The sequence below is a fragment of the Salvelinus namaycush genome, chromosome 33, assembly GCF_016432855.1.
Source record: "Salvelinus namaycush isolate Seneca chromosome 33, SaNama_1.0, whole genome shotgun sequence".
NCBI lineage: Eukaryota > Metazoa > Chordata > Actinopteri > Salmoniformes > Salmonidae > Salvelinus > Salvelinus namaycush.
Window position 1 is genome coordinate 7,772,479 of NC_052339.1, and position 12,152 is coordinate 7,784,630.

General features: G+C 43.1%; 1 protein-coding gene across 3 annotated transcripts in view; it reads left to right on the forward strand.

Annotated features, from left to right (window-relative positions):
- Window positions 1–12,152, forward strand: part of drosha (drosha ribonuclease III) — a 140,102-nt gene that overhangs the window by 81,301 nt on the left and 46,649 nt on the right. For all 3 annotated transcript variants that reach the window (XM_038972881.1, XM_038972882.1, XM_038972880.1), the window contains exon 25: window positions 6,704–6,861. In XM_038972881.1, the coding sequence (XP_038828809.1) occupies window positions 6,704–6,861 (158 nt within the window). The remainder of the gene's footprint in view (window positions 1–6,703; window positions 6,862–12,152) is intronic.

Consider the following 12,152-nt stretch of genomic DNA (forward strand, 5'->3'; position numbering starts at 1 on the left):
CTCGACAAACTATTTTCTGTATGGACCTCGCTTCGTGCGCTGGGCATGTAACCTTTATTTAACTAGGCAAGTCAGTTAATAAAAACACATTTTTATTTACAATGACGGCGTACCGGGGAACAGTGGGATAACTGCCTTGTTCAGGAGCAGAACGACAGATTTTTACCTTGCCGAATCCATTCATTTGAATGGGTGTCCACATACTTTTGCATATATAGTGCATGTAAGGCCCCCCTCCCCATAGTGCACAGCTTACACACACACACATACATACACACTGCTCCTGTTATCCTCTCCATATGAGTTTTGCTGTCTGCTGTGGGATATGATCAATGTAAATGCTGCTAAGACAGTAGAAGACAGTAGTACACATCTGTGTGCCTAAAGCAGAAACGGTTCGTCTGTATAGGTGCAGCAGGCGGTGTGTTGTGTGAACACACTCCATTTCTAGCTAGTTCACTCTATTGTCTAGCTGCTGTTTCTGCTCTCCGTAATCCTCTTTCTTACTGTTATCCAGACACCCTCTCGCTCTTTCATGCTCCGTCTCTGTCTCTCGATATCTTTTATTCTCTTTCGATATATTTTATTCTCTTTCTTTCTCTCCTCATACTGTCTAATTCTTTCTCTCTACCTCTCTCTCTCTCCTTTGCTTTGCATGATCTGCCTAGAAACATTGGAAGTAGAGTGAAGAGCATGTTTGTTTGAAATCAGGATTTGGAAGAAGAGATCAAAGATGGCGTAACAGGATTATTCTCCAGTCCCAAATCACATGGGGCCTCCAGGGACCCAAACACTGCTTGTGTGTGTGTGTGTGTGTGTGTTTTTGTGTGTCAGTTCCACTTATTGTCTTTGTTTTACCAAAATGCTCCAGCCACTCATTCTTGACTTGTTACTAGCTTCTAACGATGGTAGCTGATGGTAATTTCAGCCATGCCCTTCCCACCAGCAGCCTTTGAGGTCAGGGTGGAGCCTTGGGGTCAATCCCACAATCCTCAGCGGTCAGGGAGGGACCACTCCTGGGTAATTAAGAGGTTTGGAGCAAAATGCCATCCTTCCATCTCTCCATGGGTTAGTGGGTTAGTCAGGGTGGTCTCCTCCTCCTACTTACCTTGTGTGGCTGGCTTAGTTCATGTACGCTTGATTTCAATGACCTTTAACATGAGTTAATCAATTTACAATAAGATTATTATTTAAGTGAAGACATCTGTTTTTGGCAATGTTGGTGAAGTTGGTTAGCAGAGAGAATCCACATCTGGCACAAAGGCTCTCTCTCTGACCTTAAAGGGTTAACCGGTGCCTCTTTCGCTCTCTCAGCCTAAAGGGTTACCAGGTGTCTTTCTGCCTAAAGGGTTACCAGGTGTATCTTTCTCTCTCAGCCCACAGGGTTACCAGGTGCCTCTTTGACTTCAGGCAGGACATGAAGGCTGATGATCGTCAGGAGTTAGTTTGCTGAAAGAGATTCACCAATAAAGAGGCCCAGGCTTATGGTGATGCCAAGCCATCTCCAGGATCCTGTTCTGTAGTAATGGTGTGTGCGTGCACCTCTGTGTCTGTTGGCCCATGTGCTACATTAGCATAAGCACCATGGCTAAGTGCTGCCTGCCTGCGCAGCGCTCCTGGCTCAGTCAGTCTGTGGAGAGAGTGAACAGAGCAGAACGATTCCTGGTTGACAACATGCACAGCTTCATGTCCTCCCTGTTCCCCTCTGCTCTCTCTCTCTCTGCACCAGCACCTGCCTCATCACCCCCCCGTCTGCTCTCCGAAATCATTTACCACTGTGTCATTCACGTCAACACGCAACGCAAGCTTCACATCCCCTTTTGGTTCAGTGTGAATGAGTGTGAATACGGAGACTGAGACTACTTTCCATGCTTTAGGCCGGGACTGTGAGTGCTCAGAGTTGGGGGGGGGGGGAATAGTTACTTATCGCAATATTGTTTTTGGACTATGTTATATTGATATTTGACTTCATTAGCTAGCGCTAGTCGGCTGTACCTGCGCCAAAACCCCCGGTATTTTTCATCCTATAGCTTGTTCTCCATCTTTTTAAATAGTGGGCCAACATGTTTTCAGCACTTTTATTTCCTTGATTGGTCAAAACTCGTTTTCTCATGCTCTTGTCTCTCTGCAGCAGCCGTATAGTGAGCAGTATGTTTGGAACATATCACACTAAAATCACAGTATCGAATCGCAATACATATGAAATCGCGAGAATGGCAATACTTATCGTATCGCCACCTAAGTATTAGGATAATATCGTATTGTGAGGTCCCTGGCAATTCCCAGCCCTATCAGAGAGCCAGCTGGGCCGGAGTGTGCTCAAATGTACACTTTGTAGGGAAAGGGGGATACCTAGTCGGTTGCACAACTGAATGCATTCAACCAAAATGTGTCTTCCGCATTGAACCTGGTCATTGTTTTTATTTTTCATGATTGATTTTTCCTTTTGAACCGTTGCTAGCAGGCGAGCCATCATCCCCTTAGAAAAACTCCACGTAAAAAAATGTGTCAAACTAAATGCCAGACTAAAAGTATGTGTTTGTGTGATACAGTGTTCTGAATGCTGGACTCGTCAAATGCCGTTAGTGGTGACGCATGGCATTTAAACAGTTGTCGTTAATTAATAGGAAGGCAGATGTGAAAGTCTTCTTTGGGGCTAAAGTGGGAAGACGGAACCATGACATTTCCAGCAGCCGTCCAATTATAATGTAGAGTTGGCAACCAACCACTCTGTCTGTTTGACACTTGGCGTCTAGCTATTTCACCACTGCTTGGTCTATATTGCTTCAATGAAAGCAGACAAACTCAGAGGGACAATGTGCGATATTTACTCCTCTCCAGTGCTCAATGGAATATATACTGTGTGTACAAAACATTAGGAACACCTGCTCTTTTCATGACGGAGACTATCCAGGTGAAGGCTATGGTCCCTTATTGATGTCACCTGTGAAATCCATTCCAATCAGTGTATATTAAGGAAATGAGACCTGTTAAATAAGGATTTTTAAGCCTTGAGACGATTGAGACATGGATTGTGTATGTGTGGCATTCAGAGGGTGAATGGGCAATACAAAATATTTAAGTGCCTTTGAAAGGGGTATGGTAGTATGTGCCAGGCGCACCAGTTTGAGTGTGTCAAGAACTGCAATGCTGCTGGGTTTTTCACGCTGAAACAGTTTCCCTTGTGTATCGAGAATGGTCCACCACCCAAAGGACATCCATCCAACTTTAAAAATTAAAATAAAAAAAATATATATTTAACTAGGCATTGCAAATAAGATTTTGTGTTATGGAATTGTATTGGTCAAACCTCCGTAGCAAGCAATCAGTAGCAAGCCAGAGACCAATTACAGTTTACATACACTTAGGTTGGAGTGATTAAAACTCGTTTTTCAATCACTCCGCAAATTTCTGGAATTGTGATGCAGTGAATTAGAAGTTTACATACACTAAGTTGACTGTGCCTTTAACTTCTTATGGCTGCAATCCCGCTAACGGGATCGATATGACAACAGCCAGTGAAAGTGCAGGGCGCCATATTCAAACAACAGAAATCTCATAATTAAAATTCCTCAAACATACATGTGTCTTATATCATTTTAAAGGTAATCTTGTTGTTAATCCCACCAACGTGTCCGATTTTCAAATATGCTTTTCAGCGAAAGCACTACAAACGATTATGTTAGGTCACCACCAAACCACAATAAGCACAGCCATTTTTCCAGCGAAAGATAGCAGTCACAAAAAGCAGAAATAGAGATAAAATTAATCACTAACCTTTGATGAGCTTCATCAGATGACACTCATAGGACTTCATGTTACACAATACATGCATGTTTTGTTTGATAAAGTTCATATTTATATAAAAAAAAATCTGAGTTTACATTGGCGCGTTACATTCACTAGTTCCAAAAACATCAAGTGATTTTGCATAGCCACACCGTTTCAACAGAAATACTCATCATAAATGTAGATGATAATACAAGTTATACACATGGAATTTTTTCCGAATTTTAAAATACGGAAAAAGCAAACCATGCAATAATCTGAGACGGCGCTCAGAACAATAGCCAAATTAGCTGCCATGTTGGAGTCAACAGAAACCAGAAAATACATGATAAATGTTTCCTTACCTTTGATGAACTTCATCAGAATACAGTCCTAGGAATCCCAGGTCCACAATAAATGCTTGATTTGTTCGATAATGTCCGTTATTTATGTCCAATTAGCTACTTTGGTTAGCGCGTTTGGTAAACAATTCCAAAGTCACAAAGCGCGTCCACTATAACGTGACGAAATGTCCAAAAGTTCCGTAACAATCAGTAGAAACATGTCAAACGATGTATTTAATCAATCTTAAGAATGTTGTTAACATACATCTTGAATAACGTTCCAACCGGAGAATTACATTGACTTCAGTTGAGAGATGGAACGGAGCTGCCTATCACGTGAACGTGCGTGTTCAATGCGTGGTCACCTCATGGCAGTGATTACTCATTCCTGTCTCCTTCGGCCCCCCTTCACATTAGTCATCAGACAAAGTTCTGTTGACATCTAGTGGAAGCCGTAGGAAGTGAAAACTCATCCATATCTCGCTGTAATTTCAATGGGAGCTTGGTTTAAAATCTAGCAGCCTCAGAAAAAATCCAAACAGGAAGTGGAACTTCTCAGGTTTTTGCCTGCCATATGAGTTCTGTTATACTCACAGGCATAATTCAAACAGTTTTAGAAACTTCAGAGTGTTTTCTATCCAATACGAATATTACTATGCATATATTAGCAACTATGACTGAGGAGCAGGCCGTTTACGCTGGGCACCTCTGTGCATCTTTCATCCAAGCTACTCAATACTGCCCCTGCAGCCATAAGAAGTTAAACAGCTTGGAAAATTCCAGAAAATGATGTCATGGCCTTAGGAGCTTCTGATAGGCTAATTGACATAATTTGAGTCAATTGGAGGTGTACCTGTGGATTTATTTCAAGGCCTACCTTCAAACTCAGTGCCTCTTTGCTTGACATCATGGGACAATCAAAATAAATCAGCCAAGACCTCCAAAATTGTAGACCTCCACAAATCTGGTTCATCCTTGGGAGCAATTTCCAAACACCTGAAGGTACCACGTTCATCTGTACAAACAGTAGTACGCAAGTATAAACACCATGGGACCACGCAGCCATCATACCGCTCAGGAAGGAGACGCATTCTGTCTCCTAGAGATGAACGTACTTTGGTGCGAAAAGTGCAATCAAACCCAGAACAACAGCAAAGGACCTTGCGAAGATGCTGGAGGAAACAGGTACAGAAGTATCTATATCCACAGCAAAACGAGTCCTATATCGACATAACCTGAAAGGCCGCTCCGCACAGAAGAAGCCAGTGCGCTAAAACCGCCATAAAAAAGCCAGACTAATGTTTGCAAATGCACATGGGGACAAAGATCATACTTTTTGGAGGAATGTCCTCTGGTCCGATGAAACAAAAATATAACTTTTTGGCCATAATGACCATTGTTATGTTTGGAGGAAAAAGGGGGAGGCTTGCAAGCCGAGGAACACCATCCCAACCGTGAAGCACGGGAGTGGCAGCATCATGTTGTGGGGGTGCTTTGCTGCAGGAGGGACTGGTGCACTTCACAAAATAGATGGCATCATGAGGGGAAAGTGTGGATACATTGAAGCAACATCTCAAGACATTAGTCAGGAAGTTAAAGCTTGATCACAAATGGACAATGACCCCAAGCATACTTCCAAAGTTGTAGCAAAATGGCTTAAGGACAACAAAGTCAAGGTATTGGAGTGGCCATCACAAAGCCCTTGTGGGCAGAACTGAAAAAGCGTGTGCGAGCAAGGAGGCCTACAAACCTGACTCAGTAACACCAGCTCTGTCAGGAGGAATGGGCCAAAATTCACCCAACTTATTGTGGGAAGCTTGTAGAAGGCTACCCGAAACGTTTGACCCAAGTTAAACAATTTAAAGGCAATGCTACCGAATACTAATTGAGTGTGTGTAAACTTCTGACCCATTGGGAATGTGATTAAAGAAATACAAGTTGAAATAAATCACTCTACTTTTATTCTGACATTTCACATTCTTAAAATAAAGTGTTTATCGTAACTGACCTAAGACAGGGAATTTGTACTAGGATTAAAGGTCAGGAATTGTGAAAAACTGAGTTTAAATGTATTTGGCTAAGGTGTATGTAAACTTCCGACTTCAACTGCAGATACTGCTCTCTGCTAGAGGCTGATGGATGCGTCTATTAGACCTAGTATATCTCCTGATTCAACACGTGCGTTCTAGCATATCCCTTCCCCTAACAAGGGAGGTCATCATTATTGTGCAGTGTTCTGTCTCTGTTAAAACCCTATTGCACTTAGGTTAGGTTAGGAAAACATGCCAGGAAAACATCTGACTAGATAGAAAGCGTATAGGAAATATAATGGACTTATATTTTCAAACAACTGCCCTATTCCTGGCCCGCAAAGGAATCAGTAAAATCAAATCTGAGCGGCCCTCCGTTGAATCCTGAAATCCCCATGTGGCCCTCAAGCCAGAAAGTTTGCTCACCTCTAGTCTTCTACCTGCCCGTCAGAACCAGACTTGCCTATCCCTGCTCTAATCTAAACCACAGCTGAATTTCACGGAGGTGCCGCTCTTTTCATGCGGTGTTCAGCTGTAAATGCTGTGTTTGTGTTTTACCAGGTGCAGGAGCCGCAGACGGACAGGCAGCTGATCGAGACGTCTCCGGTACTTCAGAAGCTGACAGACTTTGAGGACACCATCGGTGTTATGTTCACACACTGTCGCCTGCTGGCCAGAGCTTTCACACTGAGGACCGTGGGCTTCAACCACCTCACACTGTGAGTATGGGAGGGGTGCGTGCGTGGCTCCCCGGTCTATCCTCCGTCCCAGTACCGTAGTGATGGATGGACTGTGCAACTCGTAGTTGTCCCACTGCCTAATCCTGGGTCTTTTACAGCCTGTGTAGTCCTCCCAGGGGACACTAAAACCCCTCTCCAGCCATTGCCTGACTCCGCTAGTGAGGTCACAGCCCCACTCCCCCATGGGAAATTTAGTTTTTAAATGTTGATTATATTTACTAGCTGGCCCGCGGCTTTGGTTCTTATTCATTCTCTCTCGTGCGAATGGTCTTTCCCTCTCTCCCTCTGTTAATTTCTCTCTTTGTTCCTCTCTTTCGTTCCCCCTCGTTCTTTCCCTCGTTCTCTTTCTCTTAGCTTAGTTTATTGCTACAGGTTTTATTTGCTTTAATTGACACTTCATGTGTTATGGCTACACATTTTTTTTTTTTTTTAACGAATGTTTGAGATGTTAGACTTGATTTGACCCCAGAGTTCATTCCAGATGCCAACATCAATATAATTGTCTCAAAGGGCTTATATATCAAATCAAACTTCATGTCTAAAATAATGGGGAAATCATTGATTTTATAAAGTTTCTGACATTTAGGATTTCAATTGAGTGAAGAACCACTGTGTTTCTCTGCCTGCGTCTCACCTTTTATTTAAGGCTTTCATTGCTTGCAACTTACTGTAGAAAAATAGTGTGAAGAATGTGTTATTGAGTAAGTCTGTATGAATCATACTTGTCTCGAGATTAACATTGTTACCTTTGGTGTTACACTGTAGCATTGTTTTAAAAGCAAAAGAAAAGCTGCACACTCCGATGCCGTACTTTATTCATCCACGTTTCGACAGCAAGCTGTCTTTATTAGGTTTTCACCAACTGTACTGTAGCATTGTTCATTTATTGTGTTAAAAATGACATGTAATGGGACGTAATTGCACGAGTCATGTGGGCTTTTAGGAGTTGTGCTTCACTGTGTAGTGTACACAAGGTTTAAACGTTTGATACATTCACAATAGTGAGCTGGACAGCTAAACCAAATTACCAACTAGGACGTTTAAGCGTGTGCGCATGGCGTGTGTGTGTCGCCTGCGTCAGTGTGTGTTTTAATCCATCACTTTAATGTCAGAGCCTCTCACCACTCACGGTCAGTGAAGTCGATTAGAGGGCTGGAAGTTGATGCTGTCAAGGTTACCTTTGAATGTTGTCCTCAAGGTAGCGAAAGACGCCTGCAATGCTAACCCATTATTAATGCTCAATTTATTATTATAAACTGGGTGGTTCGAGCCCTGAATGCTGATTCGCTGACAGCATGCATGACAAAACATTTATTTGTATTGCTCTAATTACATTGGTAACCAGTTTCTAATAGCAATAAGGCACCGCGGGGGTTTGTGGTATATGGCTAATATACCACAGCTAAGGGCTGTATCCAGGCACGCCATGTTGCATTTTGCGTAAGAACAGCCCTTAGCCATGGTATATTGACCATATACCACACCCCCTTGTGCCTTATTGCTTAATTAGATTGCACATTAGTCAAGCCCAATGTAAGTACTCCGGTGTCCTTAACACTAGAACCTCTGGGCCTTTCAGCCTAAAAGTACCGGCTAGAGAATGTTGAGACCGTTGCTGGAAGTCTCCTTTAGCAAACGCGTCAGATGCATGTCAACCCACAAGGTGTGCAAACATAAGCACCAACGCTTGATAGTGCATAAACAATTGTAAAGGATGAATTGCATTAAGAAATATTGGTGGAAATATAGCCATGACAAGATACTGTATCCCACGTACTGTGTGCTGCAACATGTGCTGCAACATCTGCGTGACACTGTCGTGACGTGACTCTCATTAATGTGTGATGACTGTTGACCTACTATGTTTAATTGTTACTAGATGAAAGTAATCATGTAACAATTAACTCATTAGGAATTTAGGGCACCACTTTCCAACCTTGTTGAGGATGGCTCGTTGTCGGGCTCAAAAAGTCTCAAATTTGAGCCTCAAATCAGTGTAGTAATGTGGGCTCAATAGCATCTCATTAGTGTGCAAGAGTGAGAATCAGCTGTACATGTGATGGAAGAATGCACTGCACATGTGATGGAAAAATGCACTGTTCATGCAGAGGGTTGCAATTCCATTGAATTGGGGATAGTTTAACCAAAATATGCCACAAGACTTAGAATTGCCTTGTCTATAATCCCACAAAAAAGGTTCACTGTTATAAGCTAACTGTTTTGATGAATTTAACCAAAATTCCCCAAATTACCGGGCTTAACATCCCATGTAAAAATTCCGGGAAAATTCTGGAAAGTTTCCGACCCCTTGTAGACCTAGCCGCAGCTGGTGGTTTTTCTATCCCGGGATGTTAATTTTTAACTCAATCTTTTATACCCTCGAGTAAAAAGGGGTGTTTGAGCTCCCTCGGGCATGTCAAGTTACGAGGCAAAGTGTTTCTTATTTTTTTATTTCATCTTTATTTAACTAGGCAAGTCAGTTAAGAACAAATTCTTATTTACAATGACGGCTGCTATGATCTCGTTAGAGAACTAAAATCACAATCCTATCGTCACAAAAATAGAAAAGGGAGAGATTCGCCTCCTGCCTAATTTACAACCGAGTGTAACCGGCAGTGGGAAAGAGGGTCTGGTAGTTGTCAGCTATATACCAAGCTGATTTTAGGCCTTTGACCCACCCCCTGGAGAGTCATGACAGCACATAAACAAAGAAATATGTCCAGCGCTCTGGAAATGTCTCTTTACTTGAGGTGTAAGGCCTGCTCTCTTTGAAGTCCCCCTTGTTGCGCTCTCGTCAGTCTTTTCTACCCAAATCGTGCCATTCATTCCAGATTTCTGTCTCACGTGGCAGTCGGGATCACCGTATGTTGGCCCAGTTCTGTTTTTTCTGCGGTGAGGCTCAGGCATCCGAGGCGGAGGCTCAGTCAACATCAGAAACAGATGACTCTTCATCAGCAACGTCGATTTCGAGCTCAATATCCAATCCTACATCCGACTCTAGCTCATTTAAATTCTGCAGCGTTGTACTGCTGTCAGTGCGCCTGATTTGACTCTGAGGGGAGATAATATAACATTTCCCGCCTTTCATGATAAAATAATTAGACCGCCCACAATTCTTCATCATTGATTAAAATGTGATGCCGATAGAACTGAGTTTGAAATTGAATCAAATCTAGCTTCAGATAGTGTGAATTGTGTTCATTGAGAACAAGAGGTCGGTAGCAATGTGAATCTGACACCTCCAATGTAGGGCAACCTTAAGACTGATCTCATTACACTGGAAACCGGAATGAAGGTTGTGCAATAGGAAAGTACAGTTGATAGAGGAGACGGACACGCGCACACGCACACCGACACAGTAACGTCATGGTGGTGGAAGTAGATGGATAGAGGCTGACCTCTTGGAGGACGTGGAGCTGTGAGTGCACCCCTTTTAGAGATCCCAGAGACCGGAGACAAGCTCAGACTCTACCCACTAAATCCCCTCGGCTGCCTCCCAAATCGGACACTATTCCATATGTAGTGTCATACCTTTGGCCAGAAAGTAGTGCAATATAAAGGGGATTAGGGTGCCATTTGGGATGCAACCCCTTTTCTCATAGGCCCCTAATGATTAGGTCACTCAATGACTGCCAGGATCAATGATCCCAAACCACTAGAGGCCGCATCACTACTCTCCTCCCGCTTCGCTCCGCTCAGGTTATATACAGTGCATTTGGAAAGTATTCATACCCCTTGACTTTTTCCAGATTTTGTTACATTACAGCCTTATTCTAAAATTGATGGAAAACATTTTTTTCCGTCAATCTACACACAATACCCGATAATGACAAAGCAAAAATGGGTTTAGAATTTTTTGGGCAAAAAAAAACAGAAATACCACATTTACATAAGTATTCAGACCCTTTACTCAGTACTTTGTTGAAGCACCTTGGCAGCGATTACAGCCTCGAGTCCTCTTGGGTATGACGCTACAAGCTTGGCACACCTGTGTTTGGGGAGTTTCTCCCATTCTTCTCTCCAGATCCTCTCAAGCTCTGTCAGGATGGATGGGGATTGTTGCTGCACAGCTATTTTCAGGTATCTCCAGAGATGTTCGATTGGGTTCACGTCCGGGCTCTGGCTGGGCCACTCAAGGACATTCAGAGACTTGTCCCAAAACCACTCCTGTGTTGTCTTGGCTGTGTGCTTAGGGTCATTGTCCTGTTGGAAGGTAAACCTTCGCCCCAGTCTGAGGTCTTGAGCGCTCTGGAGCAGATTTTCATCAAGGATCTCTCTGTACTTTGCGCAATTCATCTTTCTCTCGATCCTGACTTGTCTCCCAGTTTCTGCTGCTGAAAATTATCCCCACAGCCTGATGCTGCCAACACCATGCTTCACCTTAGGGATGGTGCCAGGGTTCCTCCAGACGTGACGCTTGGCATTCAGGCCAAAGAGTTTAATATTGGTTTCATCAGATCAGAGAATCTTGTTTCTCATGGTCTGAGAGTCTTTAGGTGCCTTTTGTCAAACTCCAAGCGGGCTGTCATGTGCCTTTTTTTTTTACTGAGGAGTGGCTTCTGTCTTGCCACTCTATTGGTGGATTGGTGCAGAGATTGTTGTCCTTCTGGAAGGGTTCTCACATTTCCACAGAGGAACTCTGTAGCTCTGTCAGAGTGATCATTGGGTTCTTGGTCACCTCCCCGACAAGGATCCTTCTCCCTCGATTGCTCAGTTTGGCCTGGCAGCCAGCTCTAGGAAGAGTCTTGGTGGTTCCAAACTTCTTCCATTTAAGGATGATGGAGGCCACTGTGTTCTTGGGGACCTTCAATGTTGCAGACATTTTTTGGTACCCTTCCCCAGATCTGTGCCTCGACACAATCCTGTCTCGGACCTCTACGGACAATTTTGCTCTGACATGGATTGTCTACTGTAGGACCTTACATAGACAGGTGTGTGCCTTTCCAAATCATGTCCAATCAATTTAATTTACCACAGGTGGACACCAATCAAGTTGTAGAAACATCTCAAGGATGATCAATGGAAGCAGGATGCACCTGAGCTCAATTTCCAGTCTCATAGCAAAGGGTCTGAATACTTAAGTAAATAAGGAATTTATTTTTAATATGTTTCATAAATGTCTGTCTGTTTACGCTTTGTCATTAGGGGGTATTGTGTGTAGATTGATGAGAAAAAAACATTTATTTAATCCATTTTAGAATAAGGCTGTAACATAACAAAATGTGGAAAAGGGGAAGGGTTCTAAATATTTACCGAATGTACTGTGTAGC